Raw genomic sequence first — 27,442 nt, 5'->3', positions numbered from 1 at the left:
CCCCCCCCCCGCCAGCAGCAGCAGCCTGCCTTTGCCCCACACACAGATCCAGAGGCACATGCCCCCCCATGTCCTCCTGGGGTACACGCAGCAGTGGGAGCAAAACCCCCGTCTCCACACCCAGACAAGTCGCTCACAGCTGCATACCATGCCGTGTCCTGCTCCAACCTGGCTGAGCAGCACCAGCCCCTGCCTCACTCCCTCCCTCACCATAGGGCCTTGATCTGCACCCCCACTTAAAAATAAGAAAAAAATATAAAGGGGTATATGAGCTGAAACTTTGAGATAGAAGGGGTACACTTGTTAAACAAGGTTGAAAACCCCTGATAAAGGAAAATTTAACAAAGACCCCAGTGAATTTCATAAAAGTCATCTTTAGGGGAAGCAGGTCTCACACTTGGTACCTCTCCAAGAAGCAGCTATAACTTCAAAAACTGTCTTTATGCCTGTGTTGTTATTCCTTTTTCTATATAACAAATAATGTATTCTTTATTTTAGTATTTATCAATTTTAACTCTTGTTTTTATTTAAGTATCAAGCATACAGTACTCTTACATCCCTACATTTATATCACAAAAATATTCAATAATTGTTTCTGAAGCAATATTTTTAAATAATTTTAGATTACAATTTCTTGGGCATGTTGTTAACTTTGATTTTGTATTGATATACTATTTCCAGAAGGTTATACAGTGTGTATAACTGTATACACTGCCCCATACACACAATGTATTTACTCGAATATAAGATGACCCTCAAATAATTAGATTCTATATATGGATTTTTTTATGTTATAATTTTCCAGGCACATAATTGTTGGAGGTCTGCCTTGAATTTGTCCTCCTCCCACTTCTACTGTAGGGAAAATAAATCTGGGTGTCAGATAGTGCATTTGTCCTCTGCCTCACCAATTTCTTCCCGTTACTGGCTCTTGTCTCCACCTCCTTACTGTCAGACCCTGCATTCCTTAAGCACATGTAAGTGTAGAACAAATTTGAAAAAATGACTTTGAAATAAACATATCTGTAATAAATTGTATATATGCAAATTACTACAGGTACCCATAGACTTAGTTCATCCAGAATTGATGCATTCTACCTTTTTTGAAACTGCTGCAAGTTTTAGCACAGGTATTCTACAAACATACTTTCAAAAAGCACTTTTGTTTTTACTTTTATATATAGGGTTGGTGGGATTCAGTTTGTATTGATAAACACTGATTTCACCACACACACATAGGCGAATGGAAAACTATTTCCATCAGTACTAATTTAAATGTATAGAAAGTGGACTGTAGCAGGAAACACTTACTCGTTACTGGACAGTGGAGAAAGAGAAACTAGAAGGACAGAGGGTGGAGAGGTTAAGTAGGAAAACAATGACTCATCAATTAAGCAATTACCTGCTGGTTCTAGCTTAATGACTCATCAATCAAACAATTAGCTGCTCATTCAGTAGGGGGCAAAGAGCAGGCTGGAGGGAGATAAACCCCCACTCAAAGTCTAGATTATTCAAGGCTCCAGCCCAGTGTCAGCTGGGATCTACCCAGGCTGGGCTGGGCCAGTTAAGTACAGGGGATGGAGGACATGTTCCCAGAGCTCCGAGAGTGCTGCTACCCTCCTCTTTTGGTTTCTGCCCACCCGGCTCTTTCCTGATGAATTAACAGAATGATTCAAAGCAGGTATGATTTATGGATATTTACTTTTTATATTCTGCCATGTGAATTTATAAAGCCTTTAACAGTACACTGTCATTACTAAATTGTCTGCCCCGCACAATTCTGAACATTTAAATTGATAAAAATTGAAAACATCTCTAATTTTGTGCAATCCAGAAAATTACATCAATAACTGACATAAATGCTTAAAAATAAACATAGATTTTATCCATCAAAATTATAAAAAATAAAAATTGAATTCAGCCACACCTATATTTATATATTTTTTATATATATATAGTACAAATTATGCAAAAAGGCTCATGATTTACCATACAGTTCATTGGACTGGGCCCCAGAGTCAACAGCATTTCTAGCCATGGCAATCCCACAGCTCAGCATTGCTCAGTATATGCGTGTATTCCACCCCCACCCCACCCCCAAAGGATACATGTGCTAATTAGACCCCTACGCATGACTGGAACTGGGTGTTCTTGTCATAAGTCCTGTAATTCTCCAAAAATTTAGATGCAGATGAGGCACAGGACAACCTGGTCTGGCTCCAGACTAATCATATGTGACAGGCTGAGAGAGGAGGCGGTAGAGAGATTCTTGGTAAACTGCTTTGGGCCCCCTTTGGTGATGTTTGCCAGAAATTTAAGGCTGGTAAAGAAACAGGAATCATTGGAAATGGAGAAGTTGAAATACATTCAACAGAGTGGTTCACCATGATTTGAAAAAGAGTCAGCTGAGGGGGATGGACATTACCATGCATCTTATTCAGATGGGTGACACTGACTTGTCCTTGTGGTAGGTTCCCATCAGCATGGAAAGACTGATTAATGCCTCAAAGGCAGAGAAAGTGGTCAACAGAGCATCAGTGGTATAAGGAGGGCCAGAGGAGAACCAAAGCTCAAACAATGGCAGCAGAGACAAGCGGCAGGGAAAAAGAAAAAGGAATGAAAAATGGAAAAGAAGCACCAGAGACAGATGGCAAATGGACAAAGGCAGAGAGACGGAAACAAAAGGTGTAGATGGTAGCAACATTGATAGCAGTGATGACAGCTGCAGCAGAGGAGACAAAAGTGACCACAGAGGGACAACAGGAGAGGAGTAATGTGGGAGATGGAACATGTACAGCAAGTGAAGGCACTTTGAACGAGAGACAGAAAAGGGCAGAGGGATGATGGAATGTCCATCAGAAGTGGCATGGCAAAAAGACACAGAAAATGAGGGACTTCAGTAATGATTGAAGGCTGCTGATAAAAGCAGCCGTAGTCAGCAACAAGACAGAGACAAGATTGGAGATGAGCAGATGCGATTTTTTGGAAGAACTACTACAGGTGGAGTACCTACACATCCTGATTGCACACCAAAACTGGAAGGTGTGGGACTTCACATTTTGGACCAGAGAAGGGTATGGGAACTTTTGGAAGAAATATGAAGAGGAAAGTGGGAGCAAAGACTTAAGAGGGATCAGATTTACAGCAGGTGAAATATCAAGAGAAAGGGTGATTATAGTTAGAATGTACTTGGATTTGATACAGGAGGACGACATAAGAAGGTGGATGGAAATGTACTGCCATAAGGTAATGTGGGTGGACAAAGTAAGTGACAAATATGGTATTTGGATGGGGGCATGGTGGGTGCATGTAGCGTTAAAAGTGGACGAGAGGTACCTGAGTGGGGCTCGTAAGTTAATTGCGGCAATCAAAAAAATGCAGCAAATGTGGAAAGGAGGGCACATATGTGCAAAATGGCCCCTAATGATGTGTTTTCTAGTGTCAAGGGATGGAGCACAGAGCAGCAGAATGCCTAGAATCCCTAAAATGCACTCTGTGGAGAGCAGGGTCACTTATGCCATGGGTGTTCCAACGCATGTGCGAGCAAAGTCCGACTTCGTGAGGAATGGTAGAAATCAGGAAGGGAAAGTGAGGAAGAGAAGGGGGGCTGAGACAGAGATAGGAATGGTGAAGGAGATTCCACAGGAGGGCGGAACAGGGAAAGAGAGGGGTGTGATATCTGTGATTGAGGTGGTGCAAGAAGAAACAGAAGAAGAAGGGGAGGGGGGAGTGGCAGAGTGCACAGACATGGAGGTGGGAGGGAGGGGGAAGTAAACAAGCAGAGGGAATGGAAGTGGAATAAGTAAAAGAGCTTGGGAATTCAAGAGGGAAAAGGAAGATGGTACAGGGCAAAAAAAAAATCTGGTAGTGAGGGAAATGAATCAGAGTTAGAGCCGGAGAGCAGTATCCATCCATTAATGCCCTTGGGCAGCAGCATGAATACCACGTGCCCCTGGAGGCTTTGTGGGCATGGCGAGCTCCCACAGGTCGTGGTGGTGTTGTCGGTGGCAGGAGCATGGCGGCGGCAAGCGAGGAGCTCCTGCAGGTGGCCACAGCACCGTCGGTGGCGGGGGAAGGGAGGGCATGGCAAGCCAGTGTTCGGTGACCACCCCTAGATGCCTTCAGCAGTGCTGGTGGTGCCTTTTCGCAGGGGGTGCACCGCCATACTCAGGGGGTGCACATGTACCCACATTCACCCCCTACACGTTGCCAATGGGCAGCTGTCGGGAATGGAGACTGAAAGGCAGGAAAAAGTGCAGAGGCAGGAAAATAGAAGGCTTCCTGAATGCAAAGGCAATCCAGCAGCTTGCAGAAGCTACAGGTGTGAGAGTGGGGGAGGGGTGGATTCAGCCACAGTGTGCAGCAGCTATGATGGCCAGAAGCACAGCCCAGCAGCGTGGAGAGCAGTCAGGTCCAGCTGGTAAAACTGTTGTGAGGGAAGGGGCGTGGTGGGGAGCAAATGGAGGCACCCACGGTGGGGGAGGGAGTGGGCCTGGGTCAGGTCTTGCACAGCCAAGGCGGAGCAGAGGGAGCCACAAGAAGCTCGTCCAGGAGGCACGGGGAGGCAGGGCCAGACTGCACTTGGGGCAGCTGGCAGCAGTGCTGGGATGAGATTATGAGGGGGAACTACAACCACTCTAAAAATTCACCATAGTCCCCTCCCAGCACTACCACTGCCACTGCCCAGTCCTAGCCCAGCCCCCCGTCAGGAAGAACCAGGCGCCACCCCAGCCCCAGCCCACAGCGGCAGCACACCCTCACCCCACATGCACATCCAGAGGAACATGCCCCACCATGCCCTCCCAGGGTGTGTGCAGCGGCAGGAGCCACCCCTCCAGATGAGCTGCTCACAGCTCTGTCCTCCGCTCCACCCCAGCTATGCAATGCCTACTCCTGCCCCTGCCCCAGCCACACTCCTTCCCTCACCGCAGGGACCTTGATCTGCCCCCCGCAACACACCTCTTCCCTCCACGCTTGCCCCTTTCCCCACAACAGTCTTACCAGCCAGACACCACTCTCCATGCTGCCCGGCTGTAATACTGGAATTGGATTGGTATCGGCCGATATGACTTGTTAAAAATCAGCCATTGGTACTGACCCAAAAATTCTCTATCAGTGCACCCCTAGTTTTAATATATGTAGTTCTATGCTTTTGATCTGTAGTTATTTTTGCAAGATTAAGTTTTGGTAAAACAAGGATGCTCAATATGTGAAGCTTTGGAAATGAACGGTGATGTGTGTTTTTTAATAAAATTTTGTAAAATAAATAAATAAAAGTTTCCACCAGTATGTTTGCCCTATATGAGCTGTGTGCTTTATAGTCATACTCAGTTCTGTCTGTATTTAAGCAACTTCATAGTTGGTTTCCATTACTGGGCACATGCTCATTTTGGCAGCAGTTTAATGATAGGTCTCTGTGTACAATGAGGTTTCCATGTATACAAATGTAAGATGAGGGGCTTTTTCCCCCATAATGTTCTGGGGAAGAATCCTCGTCTTGTATTCAAGTAAATATGGGTGTGTGTACATGTATACACGTACGCGTGCACGCACGCACACACGCAGTTAGCTGTAACAGTACAAGCTCTAAAATAGATATAAGAATACTGGGAAATAAATGCTTATACCTGTACAGTTCCCATTCTTTGAGAAGAAATACCAGTAGAAGCACTTTCAACCCAGAATACTAGCATCTGCATGGGAAAGATACAGCACCATAAAAACAGTACACCTCTTGTGTGTAGACAAAGTGCTGGTGCTTAATATCTTAAGTTATGCATAGAACACCCTTTTCACACCCACAAGGAAGATAAATACAGTGCATTACTCATGCCTGTCTAATACTGAACTGCAAATAATTGTTGAGTTAGAAATGAAGGTAGCTACACAACCCACTGACAAATCTGGTGCATTACACTTGACATTTTTTTGTTCATTTGCAAAATACTGCTGATATGGGGATTGTTCATTTGTTACTGAAAAAACAACTGGGGTATGAGAAGGGGAAAAAAAAAGGGTTTGCAAAAAAACTGCTAAAACTGAAAGTATAAAGAACCTCTTTATGAAGCTAAATATGTCTACAAACTAACTATTTTAAAAATGCTATTGTTTTTGCATCTTACCTGCATAACAGCATTAAAAAAACACGTATTCCCTAAATTGTTTATTCCTTTAACAGGAATCAATGCACCATTTGCAGAGCCTTTTCCTTTCAATATCTCACTTGCTTCACTGTTTTCTTCATGAAGTCTTATGGTTTTTGAGGAGGAACCTAAAATTAAACAACAGATTAATATCATTGATGTCTGTACAGTTAGATATCTATCATTTAGAGTTTTACCATGAAATACTGCTTTCTTAAAAATATTATCTATTTGAACAGCTAGGTATAAAGTAATTAGTGCGAAAAAGGTAGCAAACAAGTTAGCTTTTTATTTAAAAAGAGAGGCTTTAATACTCAATATGTGACTTAAACAACACTATGCATGTAAGAAAAAAATAAATTGGTGCAATGTCTAATTACATCAGTGAATAAAAATAATTTTAAAATGTTTTTAAAATTGTCTTTAAAGTAAACCACATTAAAAAAAATTTATATTTGAACCTGAAAATATGACAACCTAAATTAAGGCTTAAACTTACCAAAATTAATAGAATTTCTTAATTTCAGCAAAACCTGTGCACATTTGATACCGAAGTTTTAAAAAAGTCAAACCACTGAAAAGGAGGAATTCTCTTCCTAAGCCCTTGGAGCCATAATTTGTTGAAGTGCTAAACCAGCTTTTAACAGCAATAGCAACCTCTGTAGCTGCCAAGGAAGTATTTTCTTCATTTCAGTTTATCTTATTAATTCAGTTCACTGTTAGGAAGCAAGTGAAACTTGTAAACCAATAAAGCATTTTTTCTCTCCTAACTCATGAATAAAAATGATGTAGAAGGGCTGTGATGTACTAGCTCTAAAATACTGAAGGCCAGGAAGATCAGAAACAATCAGTTCAATCCACTAACTACAGACAATACTTTCTTTGTCTAATAAATCGGTTACTTTTAAATAGTCTTTCCCTTTGTGTATCCCTAATATATCCATATTATTTTAAATGGTTTTATTTAAAGTGTTTTGTGCACTTCAATTCCAATTTTCATTCAAATGCAGCTTAATGCAATTTGGGAGTAAAATGTCAATAATATACTATAACATAAAAACTAAAAAATGGAATAAATAAACATGAAGCAATATAGGTGGTTCAATGTGAACAGCCAGAGTATATCTTTCTGTTTAGTAAAAAGCAGTACTAAACCATACCTGCTGAGGAAAATGAATTAAAGTACAAGAGCACTTTTTAAAATCAAGACCTCCTGATTGCTGATTTAAATCATGTTTTATATCACCAGTTTAAACCTTTCTGGTTTAAATCAGTACACCATATGAATCATCAAAAATAATAGCCGTAAGCATAAGATACTAGTTTGTTAAAGCCATATGTATTTTTATTATATATATGCACAGTCCATAGACTATTAGGGTACTAGTCTCCAACAGAAAGTACTGATACATGTCCAGATTTTCCAAATACTTTTCCACTTAATTAACTTAAAGCACAGGAACCTTCCAACTCACTTCAGTGGGCCTACTAATATGTAAGCAGATGTAGAAGTATTTGTAGATTGGAGCTGTTACCCTGTACCCTATTTTCAGCCAATTCAATCCAGCCACAGGTTCAATTTATTATTCATTTTTGCACATTGTGCAAGTATTTAACTTCTTTTGCACTTTTGCACATTGGTGTGCCCAGTTGGTTCCATTGTCCAAATTGGTTTTATTAACTGAGGTTGTACAAAGGTCCAAGATGCTATTTTGGATTTCTGATGAGCAAGAATCCTGGCTTTCTGTTTAAAAAATCACAAATTCTGTGACAAAAGCGCAGGTTCTCCGATTAAAACCCCAAAATCCATGATTAAAATGAAACACCAGTATGTGTGTATTCAAATGTGGGTGCATTACATAGACACTAGAAAGTAGTAACTACTCAGCTTTTTTAGAGCATTTGAAGGCAGACAAGCAAAAACTTCCACCTGAGTATTGCTAGTCTCTCTAAATTATTGTACTTTGTTCAAACTGGCTTGTAACAACCCATTCAACAGCTGGATATGAGTTGTCATCTGTTTTCCCAGATGACATGTCTACTCCCTCCCTTCACTTCCCAATGCGGCAGAAGATCTGTTAAGCAAAACTCAGATGTATAAGATACTGCTATTTGTTTTAACGTAACAAAAAAGACACAAAAGCTTTAATAACCATAATGGAGTATGCTACCAGTGCAGCGTTCTTGTATTTTCCTGTTTGCCTTATTACTTAAATAGAGAAGGGGCAGTGAAGTTAGATAGTCATTAACTTGTAGCCTAGAGGAAATGAAGAGACTTGAGATACACTATTTTAGCCTAGAATTGTACTAGCAACTTTCATATTGTCACAATTGCTGTACTAAATATGAGCATTACTGACATCTGCAGTGTTTTAAGTATTGATTAACAATGCACATCAATGTAAATGAGTTATGGACTTAATAGATGCCAAGAACTGCGATGCTACAATCTACGTCTTGACATATGAGTTCATATATTTGTCTTAATGAGTTATACAGTGAAGTCTCATTAAAGTGTTCTTGAGAAATAACTAACAGACCTATTTATGTTAATGAAATGTTCATGCCAAAAGGTTGTTTTATGTACACTCCTTGGTACTTTCTTGCTTATAAGATGGAAAAATATAATTAAATTTAGAGTAGAGGCAATTTAAAACATATATTGTGGCTGACAACAAGGCTTTGACACTATTTGTATGCTCCCCATAACTCTACGAAGGCAAAATTATTTTTCAAGAAATATCTGAGTGGGACTAAATGCAGTTAGAGACACCTGCCATTTGAAAATATTTCTTAAAATACTCTCAAAGATACAGTCTGCAACCTTGAAACATTCTATATTTCAGTAGTGTAGAAACTTCAGACAGTACACGGATACAGCAAAGATCACTTTTAAAAATACAGCAAAAAAGACAAATGGTTTTGGAGTCCATCATAACTAAAATTGACTCTCACAAACGAGCTACACTTGCAGCAATACCTTCTCACTGACATGCTTACAAAGTACATGCCACAGCATCTGATACTGCTCCATACATATAAAATATCCTAAAGCAAAAAAATCTTGACAAGAGAAAAATATCTTCAAACACCTCACAAATTGAAGACATTGTTCAGTTTTGAAAAGTTAGTATAATCGTTGTATCCCACCCCCACCCACTTATAAAAGTATACCGTATGTAGAAAGAAGTGATGGCTAAATAGAAAAAAGCCAAAACTGTGTAAGTAATTTGTGTATCGGTATACCACAGTTGTTGCATTTATCCATCGGCATTCAAAAACATCTGGGACAGCATCTTAAAGTAAACAATGTTCACAAGGCCATCTGGACAAAACTGCAGGCAAAAATTAAAGCATAAGCATATGGAAAAGCAGATTTTTCTCTTCCCTTTAGCAGTACAGGACGACAAATGTCAAACCTAGATCTGTCCACGCTTCACTGTGCTATGCTTTGCAGCACCACCTGGCTCTCCTTGCACAGCCACCAAATATGGACAGCACTGCCGCAGCAGACCATATCTGCAGGGCAAACTCAATGAACGCATTTCACTTCATGGTTAAATGGCAGCTTCACACAAGTAGCAAGGTTCTGCTGAAACTCATGTATACATTTTTTAAAAGGCAGGAACAAAAGTGGCCAGTTTTGTTTTAGGCCACAAACGCGTAAAGATAAAATACAGGGAAAGAAAATTATGCAGGTGACTATCATATATTTACAAGGGTTACAAATGTAACCAATAAATCAATAAAAGTTGCATGCATTTCACTACTAATCTATCCAAAAAAATCCTTTTTTCTCCTGAGATATTTTAAATACTTTTTGATTTGTATTGATTTCTCAATGACATTTTATTTAAAAAACAAACCAAACTTTTATTGAAAAAAAATCTCAACACGCCTGGAGGCTTACCACACTTTCAGTACAGGCATCACCCCTAATCTAGTTCATTTTCTGTGGCTAAGACAGCATGGTTTTACACCTGCAGAATCTACAGCTTTAAAGGTTCAGTGATTAATACTTCAGTACTCGAGAGTCTCAAGGTCAGCAATAAATGGGAGTTAGACGCTGCTAGGCTGGTAAGACTGGATATGTTTGGTGGGCACGTGAAGAGCTGGTCAGTCAGCCTCCAGCCAACTTAATGTGACACTGGTAAGGACTGAGAGAGCTGACAGTTAACAGTTCTATAAACTTGAGTTAGGCGGCTCTACTGAAAAATAACCCAAGGCTAAATGTACAATAGGTCCTTCCCATTCAAAAAGGTACTTGAGTACAAAAGCTGTTTTATAAACTATCCTTGTTCCAATGTGACAAATATTTAAATTCATCTTTTAGGAAAGAAAAGTAACTAAATCTTGCAGATTCTTTCTGCACAACATCTCTGAGATACAGGTTTTCCTAACTACCCACTTAGCTAAAACTCTCATCCAGTTTCTCATAGGCTGTAAATAGATGTCTCTTTTGATGACGGCCTGATTCTCTGGGATTTGACCTGGACCAGAACAGGCACAGCCCAGTCATTTACACTAGCGGCCCTTCCAAGTTGCATAGCTACTCCTCCATCAGAAGGGCACACAGCCTGACCAGCCTGTCCCAGAAAAAAGCACAGTGACATTACAGACACATACAGTGATGTCTCAGGAAAAGGCATTAGCATATATTATACCGCATACTTTAGAGGGACTTGAAGCAGGACAGTGAACTTGTATGCCTTTAGGGTGCCAGGAAAAAAGGTTTTCTTCTAGGGCAAACATGACATCTATTAATTTCCCTAATCCCACATCTCAGTGCAACATCCTTTTCTCTGACCTTGAAAAACACTGTCTTGTCCCACTACTATCCATCCAGAAAGCTGTTGTAAGGAGTTTTCCTAGGTTGTCATTTTGACCCTCTCTCTCATTCCCCTCTTTCCCTATCACCCATCTCATTCAGATTGGAGATCAACACACATCCCATACCAACTTAAAACCATCACTTTCAAACAAGCTCATTCCTTCCTTCTCCCATGCTGCCCTTCACACTCTGAAGAAGCTTTTGTCAAGTTCCATAAAACTATCACCCTATCTTCATATCCCAGATTAAAATTTGTCTCTGTCCTGATGTCTATAGAAAACTTGACAACAGTTATGAGGCAGATGTACTCTGATTCACATCCATCATGCAAACTGATACTATCAGAGTGGGTTTAATTTAAATTAAATCAGTTAAAATCATGATTTAAATCACCATTTAAATCACTGGTCAGGAAGCCTCGACTTTTCTAAAACAAAAAGTGCATTCTTGTTGTTTGATATCCTTAATCACTTAACTTCTTGAAACTTTGCACTTTTAGAGGGAGATAAGGGCTTGACCCTGTGTACACAAACTTGCAGAGAGACAAGAGGGCTGATAGGTAGGTAATCACTCAGGTCTGTTATTTCTCATCTCCATATACTGCTGTTAATAAGGATGTTATCGCTGGAGACACAAATCCACAGTCTGAAAACAAACTAAGCATCACAGAGATGCTTAATGGGCTCTTCTAGACTGAGTCCCATTGGATAAAGTGGTTTTCTTTAATCTTTACTAATCTATAAAGGAGCCTCTGGGAACCCCATGAGATTGGGCCCCTAATACAGTCCATGGCCTGTTGTGACTTATTTAATACTTTTCTAAAACAGTTACAGGAATATATTATCTCAAACAGTATATAATTATATGTTATAATCCCTATTCCATGAAGATATATTTGAGTTTTAACACATCTTAAATTAAAACTATCTTTATATGGGTTTATTGTTTTTTAAAAAGCATTTTAAAAAAATCAAAAAAATGATTTAAATAAAAAATCTGATTTTTTTAATTTTATTTTTAAATCACTGATTTTTATCCATCCTGGATACTATCCTACTATTTCCCTGTGCTCCTCTATTTGTCTTTACTATTTCTAATCTTGTTAGATAAGCTCTCAGGAGCAAGGAGCATCTTTTTTCCCCCGTTTGTACAGTGCCTGCGCAATGGGGACCTGCTCGGTGACAAGTGCTCTGAGACATTAGGCAATACAAATAATAATTCAGATTGTGTAGTGGGTTAAAAATGACTAGTCCAAAGGTTAAGGAACAATGTAACTCTGAAGTACTGACTTGCACTAGAGGCTCAAAAGATTTACCATAGCTTCTGTATCAATTTATTTTGATTATATTTCAAATACTTGCAATTTGCACATGCTTCTACAATTTTCTTGCTGAAACAGAAATGTACCTGGAAGTGCAGATGGTATGCAAGCAGAAACATAAATGACATTCAATTCTTCCTTCAGCTTGGGGAGTAAACATTTTTGTTTATCTTTTCAATACATTTTTTTAAAATTAAAAATGAGTGTTCCAGGAATATGCACTCTTATTCCAAGGTCAAGCCTTTTCTATTGAATCTACCTCTGGTACTTCAGCTGAAGGCCTTCATGGTAAAAGCAAGGTTAATAGATTTCCTTTCTTTTACAAAGTTCTCATCATGCTGCATTATGAAATGCTACTAAATTGTCTGGCGTTCCCTTTTATTTTAAAAAAGGAAATAAAACTAGTTTTCAATGTTGCACAATCAGGAAAACCTAACCCTTAGAAAAAAGAAACTGTTCTCTTCTGAAATGGTTGCTAATTTTATGTTTTAAAAGACTAATTTTTCTTTCAGCACTGTAAGAATGTAAGGAATAAAGAATACAAACTACAGATTTGTTCTGTTATAAACTGATAATTATGTCTGGTTCTTTCACATTGTACAGCTATTCAATCACCAATTTTGATCCTCTACATTCAGATTATGTGCACTGTTCCTCACTAGCAAACTACAGCAGGAAGGGGAAAGAGAAACAACTGAGAAACCAAATCATTCTTCAGGGGGCTGTTTGTAACAGCAACTCCAGGAAAAAATCCTATTGATTCCACTCTCATTTCTTTACAAAATGTAATCTGTTTGCATAATCCATGGTGCTCCCCCTGTGACAGATAAGTACTTGTCAAACTGAAATTCAGGCCAACAGAAAAATATTTTTTTTGAAAAGACACATTTAGCATCTTTTCCAAAGCAGATCAACACCCTGCATTACTCTCACTCTACATGCTGAATTATGCATATTACAAATCAGCTGAAAAGCTATCATTAAAAAATGTTTAATATTGTTCAGCATAAAACTACCAGCAGTAAAGGTACATACACAAATGTGGAAAATGGATAATTATTCATAAGTCTTATTTTTCTCTACAGCTTAATACAAACTACTCATGTAAGGATTTTAGGTTTTGGTTTTCCCATCTATTACAAAAGCTGTACTGCATTGATTGTATCTGCTAAAATTAAAATCAAGCTCTCAATTTCCACCCACTTGGAAACTACTTCAGTAGAGCAGGAAAGCTGATTTCATCAGGCAAAAACCCAAATCCACTGCTTGGCCTCCCCAGCACTGGCTGCAACTGTAAAGTCTGAGAACTAATTCTAACTTTTTTCTGTTCCCCTTGAAAGCCACACAAAGAACAATCGTCTGTGATAGATTCAACTTGCAACTGGTCCAAAAAAGAATTTCAAACATTGGAATCCATTTATATTACTGTTTTCTTCTTTCATTAGGGTGAATATACCGACTATTTATTTTCAGGCCCACAAGACTTTCTTTTAAACCACAAAATGAGCAAACACTCAGATAGCAGCATCTCAGCATGGCTTCTGTGTACTACATGTGCATTATGTTCATGTGAAGCTCACAAGTGTGCCATCCTGACAATGCTGCACCTGCCTTCCTGTGAAAATCATCCTGGCCTGCTAACCTTTTCCACAAAACAAATTTCTGGGTGGTACTCCCTAGAAAGCAATCTTGCTTTATTCTTCCATCTTGTGCCCAACATGACCTCTTAACCAAACAGACTTCTTTAAAGGGGAGGTGGGGGGAAGACAGTATGTGCGCGCGAGAGAAACATTGCTGGATACAGCAAACCATAGGATCAGATGCGAAAATCACACAGCTGCAAGCATTCTTTTGGGAACCCAGCACTGGGGTTCATCACAATTGCTTAATGTAATTACTGAAGTCAGTCATGTAGTAGTAATGTAATTTGCACATTTTTACAGCTGAAGTGAAGTTGAATCTTTATGAGAGACTGAGTAAAAAGCAGGGATCCTGCTGCCACACTATTCCACCACATTAGTACCAAATGACAAGCATTTTGCTTTTGTTTACTCTCCAAGATGCATTCATTAGAAAAATCTATAAACCCTGCCTTGCAAATTTTAAAGTGTTTTACTTTAAATGGGTTTTTTAATCACAGAAAACTGGGAAAATCTAATATTATAAACATACTATTTTTGTTCAGATATCTCCATATAATTGATTATGAAGCACCATGCCACTCAGTTGTCAAGGAACAAAAGCACATTGATATTAGACTGTGAAGTCTGTTAGAACTGCCACATCACACTGTGAAAATTAAATGGCAGTGTTTCCCCACCTCAGTAAGCTTATTTACAGACAGGAAGAAACAGGGAAGGAAGGAAATGAAAAACACGATTCATCTGAAAATTTAAAAAACAGCAGGCTGCAAGTAGCAAGTACTGCAAGATTGCTCATGCTTATTCTATTAATAAATAAAATATTTATTTATCTATTGTTAAAATATTGTTAATGTTTTCAGATTACTTATTTAAAACCATTTTTCCTTGCCTTATACCTGAGGATTAAAATAAAAAAATAAAATATAAAATAAGAAATTTAAAAACTCCAGGCAAACAAGTCAAAAACCAACAGAGCTATTAGATAAGAATTCAAATCAGAGCAAGAGCTAAGGTGCAATTTAATATTTGAAAAGAAAAAAAAAGTCTTGGCTGTATCCACAAAAGAGAAGATTTATAATGTCTATATTTAATTATCATTATGTTTTATTTTTTATTTTTTGTATAACGTGAGCTGAACTGGATGTCAGTCAGGATCTCCAGCACTGTCTTTATGTTTTTGCTTTTCAACAGCAGCAAAGGTATATAACAGGGTTAGGCAACTGCTGGCACACGTGCCAATTAGTGGCACGTGGAGACATTTTCCTTGGCATGCCAGGTGGTGTGCAAATAAATTGTTCAAAAAAAATTTTTTTTCAAGTTGCTGCTCCAGCCTCTCCACAGCAGCCACAGGTCCCAGCAACAAGGCAGCAACGAGGGGCAGAACGAGGACAGCCCAAACAGGGATGCCGTCTGCGTTCTGCTAACCTCCCCTCCTGTCCCTGGGCTGCACCCACCAAGAATAAACCCTGGCCCCTGGAGAGGAGCTGCAGGAGGGTGAGGCCGGGGCCCAGGCAGGCGCTGCAGAGGGCCGCTATGCTGGGGACTCCCGGCCAGCTTGGCCTTGAGTGCTGTCAGCGACAGCTGTTCCTGGGGCCCGGGGGCCATGGCAGCTCCAGCCTGCTTGCTCTGTGCCTGGTACGCAGGGAGACCAAGCCTGGAGCTGGGAGCCTCCTGAGCCCAGCATCCTGCCCTGATGTCCCTTAGTGGGCAGGGTAGCTGCAGCTCATCCCCAGGGAGCTGCATGGGCCAAGTGGGGCCAGGCCAAGTCCCACTTTGGGTGTCACTGGACACCCTTGAGTGCCTTCTGTAGCCCAAGTCTGCAGAACCCCAGGGCAGCCCCCACTTCTCGCCCAGCCCCTACTCTTCTCCAGCTGCCACTTTCCCAGGCCAGCCAACCACTGCACCTCCCCCCACACCTGTTTTTCCCCATGCCACCCAGAGCCTACTCAGAGTGCCTTGGCACCCCGGTGCTGCCTCCGCCTGGGTGGGACAGGGCATCTGTCTGCCCAAGCCCCGGCCAGGTCCTCCCTCCCAGCCCTGGGCTTGGGTTCCTCCTGCTCCAAGACTGTCAGGGAGGCCTGAGCTCCCTGGCTCCGGTGGCTGCTGCTGGGGTGTCGCTGCCTCCCTCTCCCCTAGACCAGCGGGCCTGAGCCACAGCTGGTACCGGTGAGAGACCTGGGCATTGACGAACACATTCTTTTTCTTCTCTTTTCTTCTCTCTCTTTTTTCTCCCTTTATTTCTTTCTCTTTTTTCTCTCTTCTCTTCTCTCTCCCCCTTTTTTCTATTTCTTCTCTTTTTTCTCTTCACTTTTTCTTTCTTTCCTTCTCTCTTTTCATTTTTTCTTTCTTTACCTCTTTCTCTTTCTTTTTCTCTCTTCTCTTTTTCTTTCTCTTTCCCTCTCTCTCTCATTTTCTCTCCTTTCTCTCTTCCTCTTTTTTGTTTCTCTCTCTCTCTCTCATCACAACACAGTTAACTAAAAAAGAATACACAAGAACAAAGGTAGTATATGGAGTTTTATTTATTGTCACCAGATTTATAATGTTTAGAAAACCTGGTATTTACTGCAAAAAATATATATATTTGTTAACATCCTGCCATGTACCTCCCACCCCAGTTTTGTTCTTCTGGCATGCTGGCTCTCTGGCACCTTACAAGGAAAAAATTGTGGGGTTTTTGGCACTCCGGCCAAAAACGTTGCCTATCTCTGGTATATAGTAAGCTATTTTGAAAACTAAATTATTTTAGTGAAAGTACTAGTAGTTTTGACATTGAATTACATAAACATTTAATGAAAGACAAAAATTACTATAGCTAAAGGTACTGAATTATTTAGAAGTCTCCATTTTCACATAAGCAAAGTATGTATCATAAAGTCAGCAGTTTCCGCTAACCTCTTCCAACAACTATGCTAATTTACCAAAGTGAAACCACAGCTGTACCAACCAGGGACTCTTTCTTCTTCTTGCCACTTGGGACTCCATCTTTCAGTGTTGGGCACTCTTGTTCTGATTCAAAGTGCTTACTATATGCTGAACATAAGCATCTCTAGTCCCACTGACTTCATGGCACATGAACAGAAATAAGTATGCATTTGCTAGGCCAGGGCTGAGGAGTTGGCCACTTTGCAAGATCAATTCGTGTTATGCTATTTAAGATTTCAATTCTATAAACACTTTCATATGATTTTAGGATTAAGCAGGTGAATGATCTAATTGTGTAGCAAAACCCCCAGTTTTTTTTAAATTATTATTTTAAAATACATTCCCTTCCCTTCCCCAACCATTTCTGACTTTCTCTCTTCCCTCTCTATCCCTTATAAGTGATTACAAGTAGTACTAGGTAAACTAAGATAAGTTCTTATACGTCCGTATAGTAACAAGCCCCTTTTATATTGTAAATAGTGTTCTATTATGTTTGTATTGCTTTTTACTGTTTTATATTAAATTTATATGATTTAGGCCTGTGTCTGTAAAGTAACGTCAAGTTTCCATTTTGTATGTCAAGCCTCAATCTTGAGTCTTCTGCCCGGGTATAACCTATTGTATAGTATGTTGTAACTATGAGTAATGTCTAACCAGTCAGTGTAAATTGGTTCCTGAATGAATGGGAATGAATGAGGGTGCTTGAGGTACAATGGTAGCAGGCCTCTACTGATTGAACAACTCAAGGCCCGGACCATCAATTCAACGACCAGACCATTGCCTTGCATTGACTCACCCAGGAATCACAGACCTCACCCAGGAACAGAGACAAGACCCAGCATTTGAAAGATAAAGAACCTACAGGAACCCAACATTTGGAAGACAAAGACCCTACAGAATCCAGCAATCTCACCACACAATGAAGACACCTGGATCTGCACGTATGCATCTGAGCAGGACTGTCCTTGCCTGGACATGTCCTTCCCATAGGAGACACAGGTAGCCCACCCCTATAAATGGGGTGGTAGAGTGTGATCTCTTTGGGATGCCCTCTCCATCTGGACCAGCACTACACCATGTCACCTATCCACTCAGAGGCCCTGCTGGCGACTCTCTCTGGACAACACCTTGCTGGAGAAGACCCCAAATGGCCATTGAGAATCAACTCACAGCCCAGGATAGGTAGTTATCACCCACCTTCCTTCCCCAAGCAAAGGACTTGGACTCTGTTCCTACATACCTTGACTTCAATCCCTCCACCAAGCCTTTCCTCTCCTGCTACCGGTGTGCGTGTGTGCGTGCATGCATGTGGGTAGGTAGGTACCAATAACTTGCTGCAGGCTCCCAGCTAAATCCCCATCTCTGTGACCTCCCCCTGGGCTTCATTCCTCTCTGCCGTCTCTACCTCCCCCAGCTCCAGCTTTCTATCCCTCTCCACTGACCTCCTAGCCCTACTCTTTGGTCTCCCAGCTCTAGTCTGTGCTCCCTCCATTCCTGCTTGTCTCTCTCTGCCTCTGCCTTCTTCCTAATCTCTGTCTCTCTGCCTTCTCTCCCCCATCTTCCCTGTCTCTCTCTGTTCCCTGTTTGTGTCCCACCACCTCTGCCTTCTCCTCGATCCCTGTCTCTCTCTGCCTTCTCTCCCCGATCTCTCTCTCTCTGTTCCCATTCATGTCTCGCCGCCTCTGCCACCCTCTTCCTCCTCCTTGACCTCCTGGCTTTCCATTTGTGTCCCGCCGCCTTTGCCTTCTCCCTGATCTCTCTCCATTCCCACCTGTGTCTTGCCGCCTCTACCTTCTCCCTGATCCCTGTCTCTCTCTTCACTCCCTCCCCGATCTCTCCCTCCATTCTTCCTTGCGTCTGCTTTCTCTCCCCGATCTTTCCTGCCTCCCTCTCCGTTCTTTGGCTTGCCGTTGTGCCCCTTCACCTCTTTCTTCCCTGCCCTCTCCCCATCACCAGCTTCCCTGGTGTGCCTTGCCACCTCCGCCTTCTCCCTCATACCTCTCATAGCATCCCCCGATCTCATGGCTTGCCTCCACCGCCTCCAGCAGCTCCTCACTTTCTTCCCCCAGCACTCGCAGCCTCTCCCTGGCACCGGTGGCTCCCCCCACAGCCTCTCCCAGCACCCACAGCTTCCCCAACCTGGTTCCTGGCTCCCCAACCCAGTTTCCCCACAGCCTCTCCCCAGCACCCATGGCTTCCCTGGTTCCCCTGCAGCCTTTCCCGGCACCTGCAACTTCCCCAACCTGGTTCTCGGCTTCCCGACCCAGTTCCTGGCTCCCCAGCAACCTCTCCCGGGACCCGAAGCTTTCTCCCGGACACCCACAGCTTCCCTGACCCGGTTTCCGGCTCCCCGTACCTCCCAGCTTCCCAGCTCCCCCACAGTCTCTCCACTCTGGCTCCAGCCCTGGCTTCTGTGTCAGCTTCTCCCCAGCATTGCGCCTCTGCTCTGCAGCCTTTTGGCTTTTCCTTTTTTCAATTACCCCAATTAACCTTGAGTTACCCCAAGCCCCAGTGACCTCAAGTAACTTCAGGGAACACAGTAACCTCAAGGAACCCCAACCCCAAGTGACCCTGAGTAACCCCTGGGCACACTGACCCCGAGCAACTCTGGGGCACAGTGAACTCAAGTGACCCCAGCCCCAAGTGACCTCAAGTAACCCCAGGGCTACCTGACCTAGAGTAACCCCAGCACCAAGTTACCCAAATGCTCCCTAGTGTTAACACACAGCCACAAAAGTGTGTGTTTGTGTATGTGCATATAGTTTTGTATGAACCCATAGAGTGTTTGTGTGTGTGTATATATAATTTTGTATCACGCACTCCAGTCTAAAAGCGCAATATTGAGATCCCTAGTGTTGATCTGGCGCATGTCAAGTCAACAACTGAAGTTAGTCAGATTGTTCACATGTTCAAAGATAGACTTGTGCATAAATATTTGTAAGGTGCAGCTTATTTTTGCACACACAATACAATCATAACCAGCTTCACATCTTTACACTTCACTCACTTTAATACCTGCATCTCAGAGAACAACAACAAAACTTGATTTTCAGAACTCTGGATTAAGTAAGTAGTGTAAGAGTGATGTAGCCATGATGCTCCAAAAATTATGGCCAGGTACAGACATTACACATATAGTGGTGTAAGTGACTGGAAACTGGTCTAAACCTGTAACAGAACAGAAGTTCAGGGCACATTTGGTTTAAAAATGACAGAACACAATCTAAGATAGACCGGGATGGATGAAGTATCAGACTTAATCAAATATCTCTACCAGATTCCCTCTACTCAGAATAGGTCTCTGTCCTCCAGGATCCCAGAATGCTTTGTGGGCTCCCTGTTAACATGGCTCATTCCAGCATAGTGCTTAGCTAGCCACACCCCCAGGGTATATCAGAAGTGCCCACAAAGCCCCTCTGCATAGCTGCAGCTCCAGGCTCCAGGATCCAGCCTGGAGCAGGCAGGAGGTGGGGTGGGGGGGAACCAACAAGGCTTCCCTCATGGTCCACACAGCCTCAGCTCTGGCCATCACATAGTCCACAGCAGACAGTTAGGGCAGGGGACACATCATGGAGGCTTCCCTCATGGTCTGCACAGCCCTGGCTCCTGCCAGCATGCAGCCCAGAGCAGGTGGGGCAGGGGGTGGGAGCAGAGGGAGTTAACACAGAAGCATCCAAGTCCCTGGGCTGTGCCCCTACAGACACACCAGCCACTGAGCCCCGGAGAACTCCCACACTCTGGCACAGCCCCAGCCTTAGCTCCCAAACCCACCACGGGAACCACATGACCCCTCAGAATTATAGGAGAAATACCCTCATACACAAAATATCTGTAAAATATTCTCTACCATTAATTTAACTGTGTTCATGCCTAAGTTTTTATCTAAAGCACATGATGTTCAGTAATGCAGTGAAAATGAATGAAAAATAAAGATAACTGCTTCATAATGAATAAGCTCTGGGAGAGATGGGGGGAAGGACCCATGGGGCATGTGGCTGGAGCAAGTGAGAGGAGACTGAATGCCCAGACCACTCAACTGGCTGCCAACATCGGCAGGCATACCCCCAACCCATTGTCCTGTCACTGCAGACCCACCCCTATGCACAGTCCAAGGTTTGCAGGAAAGAGCCAGACCGAGTGCCCTTCATCGTAAGCTGCATGTGCCTCCATGTCCTGGTCTGCTTGCCATGGCATCCTGCTACCTGTGTTCAAGCACAGAAACCCAGGAGCTGTGGTGCATCTTTCCTGTCACCCTAAGCAACTCTCACTGGAGGCTGCAGGTCATCACGCACGCCCATGTGGACATGATATGGCACCAGGTCACAACAGCATGCCCCTTCATGACCCCAACCCAGCACCTGACCATTCTGTGTAGGTCCACCTACAACACTCTGTTCCCACCAAGTGTCCTGGGTGAGGCCACTGACTGTCACATGACTAATGAAGTTGAGGACACCCAGGACACCATAGACACTGGGATACTCTTGCACCCTCTGCAGACCATTGAAAGCCAGTTCTGGGCCCACACCACCAGCACCAACTGATGAGCACAGATCATCCTGGGCTCTTAGGACAACGAACCATGGGTCCAAACCTTCCACATGAGCAGAGCTACCTTCATGGACATCATTGCCTAGTTGGCCCCCCACATTGCTTGCTAGGATATCAGCATGTGACCATCCCTCACTCCAGAGAAGCAGATGGCCATTGTCATCATGAAGCTGGCCACCTCCAGCAGTTACTGCTAACTTCACCAACCAGTTTGTCATGGATAAGACCATGGCCAGAGTGGCCATCTGGGAAGTGTGCCTGGTCATCCAGGATGTCCTAGCCAACCATTTCCTTTGCCTTGTCAACTCGCAGGAGGTGGTCACCAACTTCTACCTCATGGACTTCCCCAACTCCATGGGGGCCATGGATGGCACACACACCCCCATCCTCTGCCCAGCCCAGGCCACCAAGGCATTTATCAAACACAAGGGCTACTTCTCTGTTGTTCTGCAGGGTGTCATCGACCACCAGGGCCTCTTCACCCACATCTTTGTTGGCTCATTAGGCAGTGCCCATGATACCTGTGTCCAGAGCCAACCTGAGCAGGGTGCAGGGCCTGAGGCAAATCAGCTCGTGCAGGGCCCCGCCCCCACACTGATCCTGTGTGCCCTGCATGTAAAGTAGCCACCGCTGGGGAGTAGCAAGCAATTGGACATGAAGCCAGTGGCAGCGACACAGAGTCACCATGGCCACTCTTCCCAGCTCTGTGGAGCCCTGCAAAGCACGGGGCCCAGGGCGGTCCCCCCGATTGCCCCCCCCCCCAAGGGACAGCCCTGCCTGTGTCTTCTGCAACTCCCTGCTGACGGAGAGGAGGTGCTACGCTCCTGGAATCCCCATTTCACCATCCATGACATCATCATTACTCCCCCCCTCCCCCCGTGTCGGGAACCTGATTTATCCCTCGTGCCCTGGCTGCTGAAGTCTTATGGGGGGGCAGCTGGATGGACAGAAGGAACATTTTAACTATTGCCTGAGCAAGTGCCACATGACAGTGGAATGTGCTCAGAGTTGACAAGGGGAACCTGACATGACTCATTGTCACTGCATGTGTCCTCCACAATATCTGAGAGACCTGGAGGGGGCGGGGCAAGTGGGAGATCTTCCATGAAGCCTTGGATGAGGAGACAAAGTGCACAGACTGAGCATGGCAGCTCAAGCATACATAGCACAGAGACAGGGAACAGTGTGAGCACCCTGCTGATGCTGGGTGTGCCAGCCTCCAACAGTGGCAGGCAGTCTAGATCTGCAAAGCCTTGGCCAACTATCTCCTCACCCTTAAAAACTGGGAGCCCTCCCCAGATGAGCAGGGCTGGAGAGATTTGAGGGCTTGTGCCCTAGCACCAAGTCATGGGTCCCCTGCCCCAGACTCCTTTGGCCCTGCGTCCTGGGCAGTGCTGCCCACAAGCCAGGCTACCTGGCCTCCCTTCCCCTTCCCCTGCTCAACTCTCCCCAGAGGCACACACTGGGGTGCAAGGTACACGAGGAAGCAATGTGTTTCAGGTTAATATGTAGCAGATGCTAAACTTTTCTTGTGTTTAATAAAGAAAACCTACTGAATGTTGCCCGTGGCAGGACTTGTTCCATCTTCCAAATTAACACAAACCAGCAAACCTTTGGAGGGGGAGGAAGAGGTCTGAAAAAAGTGAGAAAGAACCTGGAAGGGGCGGTTGGGATGATTATCAGAGGGTCACTTACAGCTGCACCTGGCCCCCCCCTGCAGTGGGAAAAACAGTGGCAGGCAGTAGGTGATGTGGGGGCAGGCAGTGGAGGAAGAAGCCAGTAGGGTGAGGAAAGCAACCTAACCCCTGCCACTTGCCCCTTGACACCTTCCCCGCTGCCCACCCACCTTGTGCCTGTGGGCCCCTGCTCCCCTCCATAGGGCCTGCCCCACCCCTACCCACCACACCACCACTTACAGTATGGCTCTGGCAGGGCTCCGGCCCTGCTCCACCTTGGGACACAGAGCACGTACTTGCTCTGGCCCCAGCTTGACAACACACCAGTTGCTGCTGCAGTAGCAGCAGTTCTGGTTGGGCTTTGCAAAGGGAGCCCGGGCTGGAGCTGCTGCCAATGCTGCTATTACTGCTGCTACTGGGCCAGGAAAGGGACAAAGCAGCCACATGTGGTGGAGGGCAGGGGGCAGAGGCAATGCGGGGGGGGGAGGGCAGATGGGTGAATAAAGGCAACAGAGGGGCAGGCACCAGCTGCAACTCCAACCCGTACTCCAACCCGAAAATGAAAGAGTTGATAAACATTTTTAAAATATACCTCCATTTTTTCAGCTAAAATTATTCACTAATTCACCCCAAATTCTTAAATACTTTTATCCCCCCAAATTCCATTTTTCAGTGAACTTAGCACGCTTGAAAAAAATTCAGCCAGCTCTACTATGAATTTCTGGCCCTTTAAAAAGGTATAATCGGGACTACCTTAAGCTAACAAACATCAACATTTTGAAAGTCAAATGGGAATCTTGGTTGTTCCGTTTATGGTCTCTCAAAGGAAACCAACTGAAGAGAAAGTAAATAGGAACTTATTATTCACTCTTTCTGACCATACAAGGGCTAGGGGGTCACAAAATGAACCTAGTAGATAGTAAGTTAAAAACTAACAAAAGGAAGTCCTTTTTCATATTGTGTGCAATTCAAGTGTGGAACTCATTGCCACCAGATGTTGTGGAAACTCATAGTTTAACTAGATTTTAGAAAAAGGATTAGACAAATTCTTGGAAGAAAGGTGCATCAGTACTGAGCATGAGAGTTAGGGGCACAGCCTCCGAATTCAGAACTACCTGGACCTTAAATGCTGGAGGCTACAAGTGGGAGAGGAACTATAGAAAGAACTCCAGTCATATACTGTCCACTCTCCCTTTCAGCATTCACTCTGCCACTGTGTGACACAGGCCTTTTGATGTGCCGTTCCACAACATGGGCCAAAGCCTAACAAGTACAGCTATAAGTCCCTCTTGATGAGGGAGGCTGCTAAGGGCACATCACTGATCTCTTGGGACAAATACAAAACAAAAAAGGGACAGGAGTGAAAGTCAAAAGCTCAAAATGAGTGCACCAAGGGGGCACACTGAGCAGAGTAGACTGGCAAGTGCCCACTGGCCCTTGAATCAATCCAAGGAGCCAGGGGGCACCGCCCAGTGAAACTCTGCCCAAATGCATTAATGGACATGGGATAGGAAAACAGACCCACAGTCCCTATGGGTCTCCCCACTGTGCGACACAAGATATCAGGCAGGATGGACCTATAGTCTGACCCAGTTAATGGCAGATGTTATTCATGTTCTTAACTGTCAGAAAGTACAAACCTACTCTCAAACCTCCAAATTTCTCAAAAGTATTTCAAATCGAGAACATGATATCTTTGGCATCCAGAATCACCAGTCATTCCTGAAATTCTTAGCCAAAATTGGTAAAACAAGCATTTCTGAAACAAACTGAATTAATTTCCATTAAATTACTTGAAATAAATATTACAGTATTAAAATAAAAATATGTAATCAAAATACCACAGCAGTTCACAAGGACAGTGGTTCTCAACTTTTTTAGACTTCACACACCCATTCATAGGCCAGGCATTCCTCACTTGACTCGTGCCCCACTAGGAAAATGCCAGCTCCTGGTTTCCACTCATTTTTTGACTACGGAAAAACAGTACAGCAGTTCTTCTGTTGCAAAGAAATCAGAAAGACCACAATAGTTCACAATGCTTTTAATACTATGGATTTCTCTTTGAAATCTCTGGGTTTATCCTATGAATCATGTTTGCACATCTGCTAGAGATAAGATTGTTTGGCACTCTGTGGAAAAATCACTGCACTAGGACAAAAGAAACTGAAAGTGAAAGTATAAATAATAATGAGATGGAATACTCTATTTTCTTTCTTCCAAATCAGAGAAATGCAAAAAAGTAAAATCATGATGAAGGTTTACATTCTTAAAATGTAATAACTAGGGTGCAATCTGTAACTGAGGTAAAATTTGCTTTCTAAAAGCATGGATTTTTGCTTTCTAAAACCTCAAGTTTCAAACCTAAGGCCATCACAGGTTTCTAGCTAAAAAGTGTATAGTAATCATTAAAACTAGCAGAATTTAGGGTGCGTAGTGGGGAGCATAGAGTTGCTCTTCATTAAGAGTACAAAATTCCAATCCTATCTCTAACCACCTTATACAGCTATTCTCTGCTGGAAATGCACAATGAAATGCATTTACGTGTTCTCCCCACCCCACCAACAAAGTCATACTTCTATGATATAAAATACAGCCCCAACACATTGAAATGCTGCAGCCAAGCCTTGTGTTAGTCCTTGCATTATTCATCCCTGTTTTCAAAAGAAACTAGTGAGGGCCAATTATCCTATTATCTCCATTATATAGGTACAATGAGGAAGAGACCTTAACTACCTTCTTATGTCCCAACCCTGGTAACTGTTAGCAAAAGTAAGCATTATCTCAGCTAAGTTCACATGAGTCAATGAATCAAAAGCACTATATACAAACAAATGCTAACAAGTATTTAAAGACATGATTGTACAAATACATGTAACAGCACAAATTAAAGTTGATTTGCATTACAAAAACTCAGCCAATTAGTGATGAATTTCAATAAGATAGTCAATTTACCAAGTACTTTCATCTATCTTCCCCCAGTACTAAAGTAACATTGTCTTCATCACAAACTAACATATAGATTTCTAAAGGTGGAATTTTAGGAAATTCCCTCCAGTGCCCAAAGTATTTTTTTTCAAAAGCAATAACATTTCTAGAAACAAAATAGCGTGTTTAGAAACAACTGAGAGACATTTTTTTGTGCAAGACCACCAGCTGTGTTTTACAACATTCTTTGTCTGCCACCTTCATTAATATGAACCAGAATTTAAAAATGTTCTTTCTAAAACACAGCAGCAATTACAGATCTTTCTGCATAAAGACTGTTGTAACTTACTAGGTTCAGTCCTGGAAACATGCTTTTGAAGAAAGTCAACTATCTGAGCCAAAACCTTCTTGTTGCAATGGGTAGACAGCTCTTCATCACATTCATAACACCTGAACAAACAAGCAAAGGAAACGGATTAGAATCAGAAAATGTGAGTTAATTTCCCAGATCTAACAAACTTAAGCAAACCATTCAATCTTATCATTTCAGTTCCCTAGCTGTAAGGAGATACCGACAAGCAAAAGTGCAGTATATACCAATGAGTATTAACTTCTCTTCTCTCACTGTCTGATATCTTGTCTAGTTAGCCTCTAATCCTGCGGTCACACCTGGGCAATTTTACTACATAAATAGAACCAATCAAAATCAATGAACCTGCTCACATGCAGAATTATATACATTGTAAATACAGTGATCCCAAAAATTATGAGCTCTGAGGCATGGAGTTCTCTTTCATATTTTCAGAATGTGCTGTATGTGGATTCAAGTATTTGCAACCCTCATGCTGGGATAGAAAAGTTACTCTTCCACTGTCGCCGTTGCCTCTTAATACCATACTTTGCAACTTTTGCTTATCACCAGTGACCCAGAAAGAATTATTTTTCCTCTTTCATGAACACTTTTTTGACTTCTGGAGTTTTATTCCACTGCCCCATAATTAGTGGATGCTGGCCAGAGCCAGTAAACTGGGGGTTTTGACTGGGTTGACTGGTCTCCCTGAAAATACTTAGAAACTTCAGAAGTTCCTGGCTACAGGATCTTACTTTTCTGCTCACGGACACATCAATCACCAAACCTGAGGTCGAGAAGGAATTTTTCTCTCTGGTGAGCACGCGTGTGTGTATACATGGGCATGCATAGATGAAATGGGACACAGGTTGCAGTCATATTAGTGTACAGCCAAAAGAAATCAGAACTTGTGGCAGAGATTATATCTTTTGTTAGACCAACTAGTTTCATAGTTGGTAGAGTTGGAAGGGACCTGAGCAGATCATCAAAACTGACCCCCTGCCATGGCAGGAAAAAGTACTGGGGTCAAACAACCCCAGCAAGGTGTTCATCTAGCCTCCTCTTAAAGACCCCCAGG

General features: G+C 42.9%; 1 protein-coding gene across 7 annotated transcripts in view; it reads right to left on the bottom strand.

The window, feature by feature from the left end:
* The window catches only part of USP45 (ubiquitin specific peptidase 45), a 124,683-nt gene that overhangs the window by 75,777 nt on the left and 21,464 nt on the right, over positions 1-27,442 (bottom strand). For all 7 annotated transcript variants that reach the window (XM_019520170.1, XM_019520171.1, XM_019520173.1 and 4 more), the window contains exons 4-5: positions 26,365-26,465; positions 6,123-6,271 (exon numbers count right to left, since the gene is read on the bottom strand). In XM_019520170.1, coding sequence (XP_019375715.1) covers positions 6,123-6,271; positions 26,365-26,465 — 250 coding nt within the window. The remainder of the gene's footprint in view (positions 1-6,122; positions 6,272-26,364; positions 26,466-27,442) is intronic.

The sequence above is a fragment of the Gavialis gangeticus genome, unplaced genomic scaffold (genome assembly GCF_001723915.1).
Source record: "Gavialis gangeticus isolate Ggan-Ray unplaced genomic scaffold, GavGan_comp1, whole genome shotgun sequence".
In the NCBI taxonomy this organism is placed as follows: domain Eukaryota; kingdom Metazoa; phylum Chordata; order Crocodylia; family Gavialidae; genus Gavialis; species Gavialis gangeticus.
This window is presented reverse-complemented; position numbering and strand designations above follow the sequence as displayed.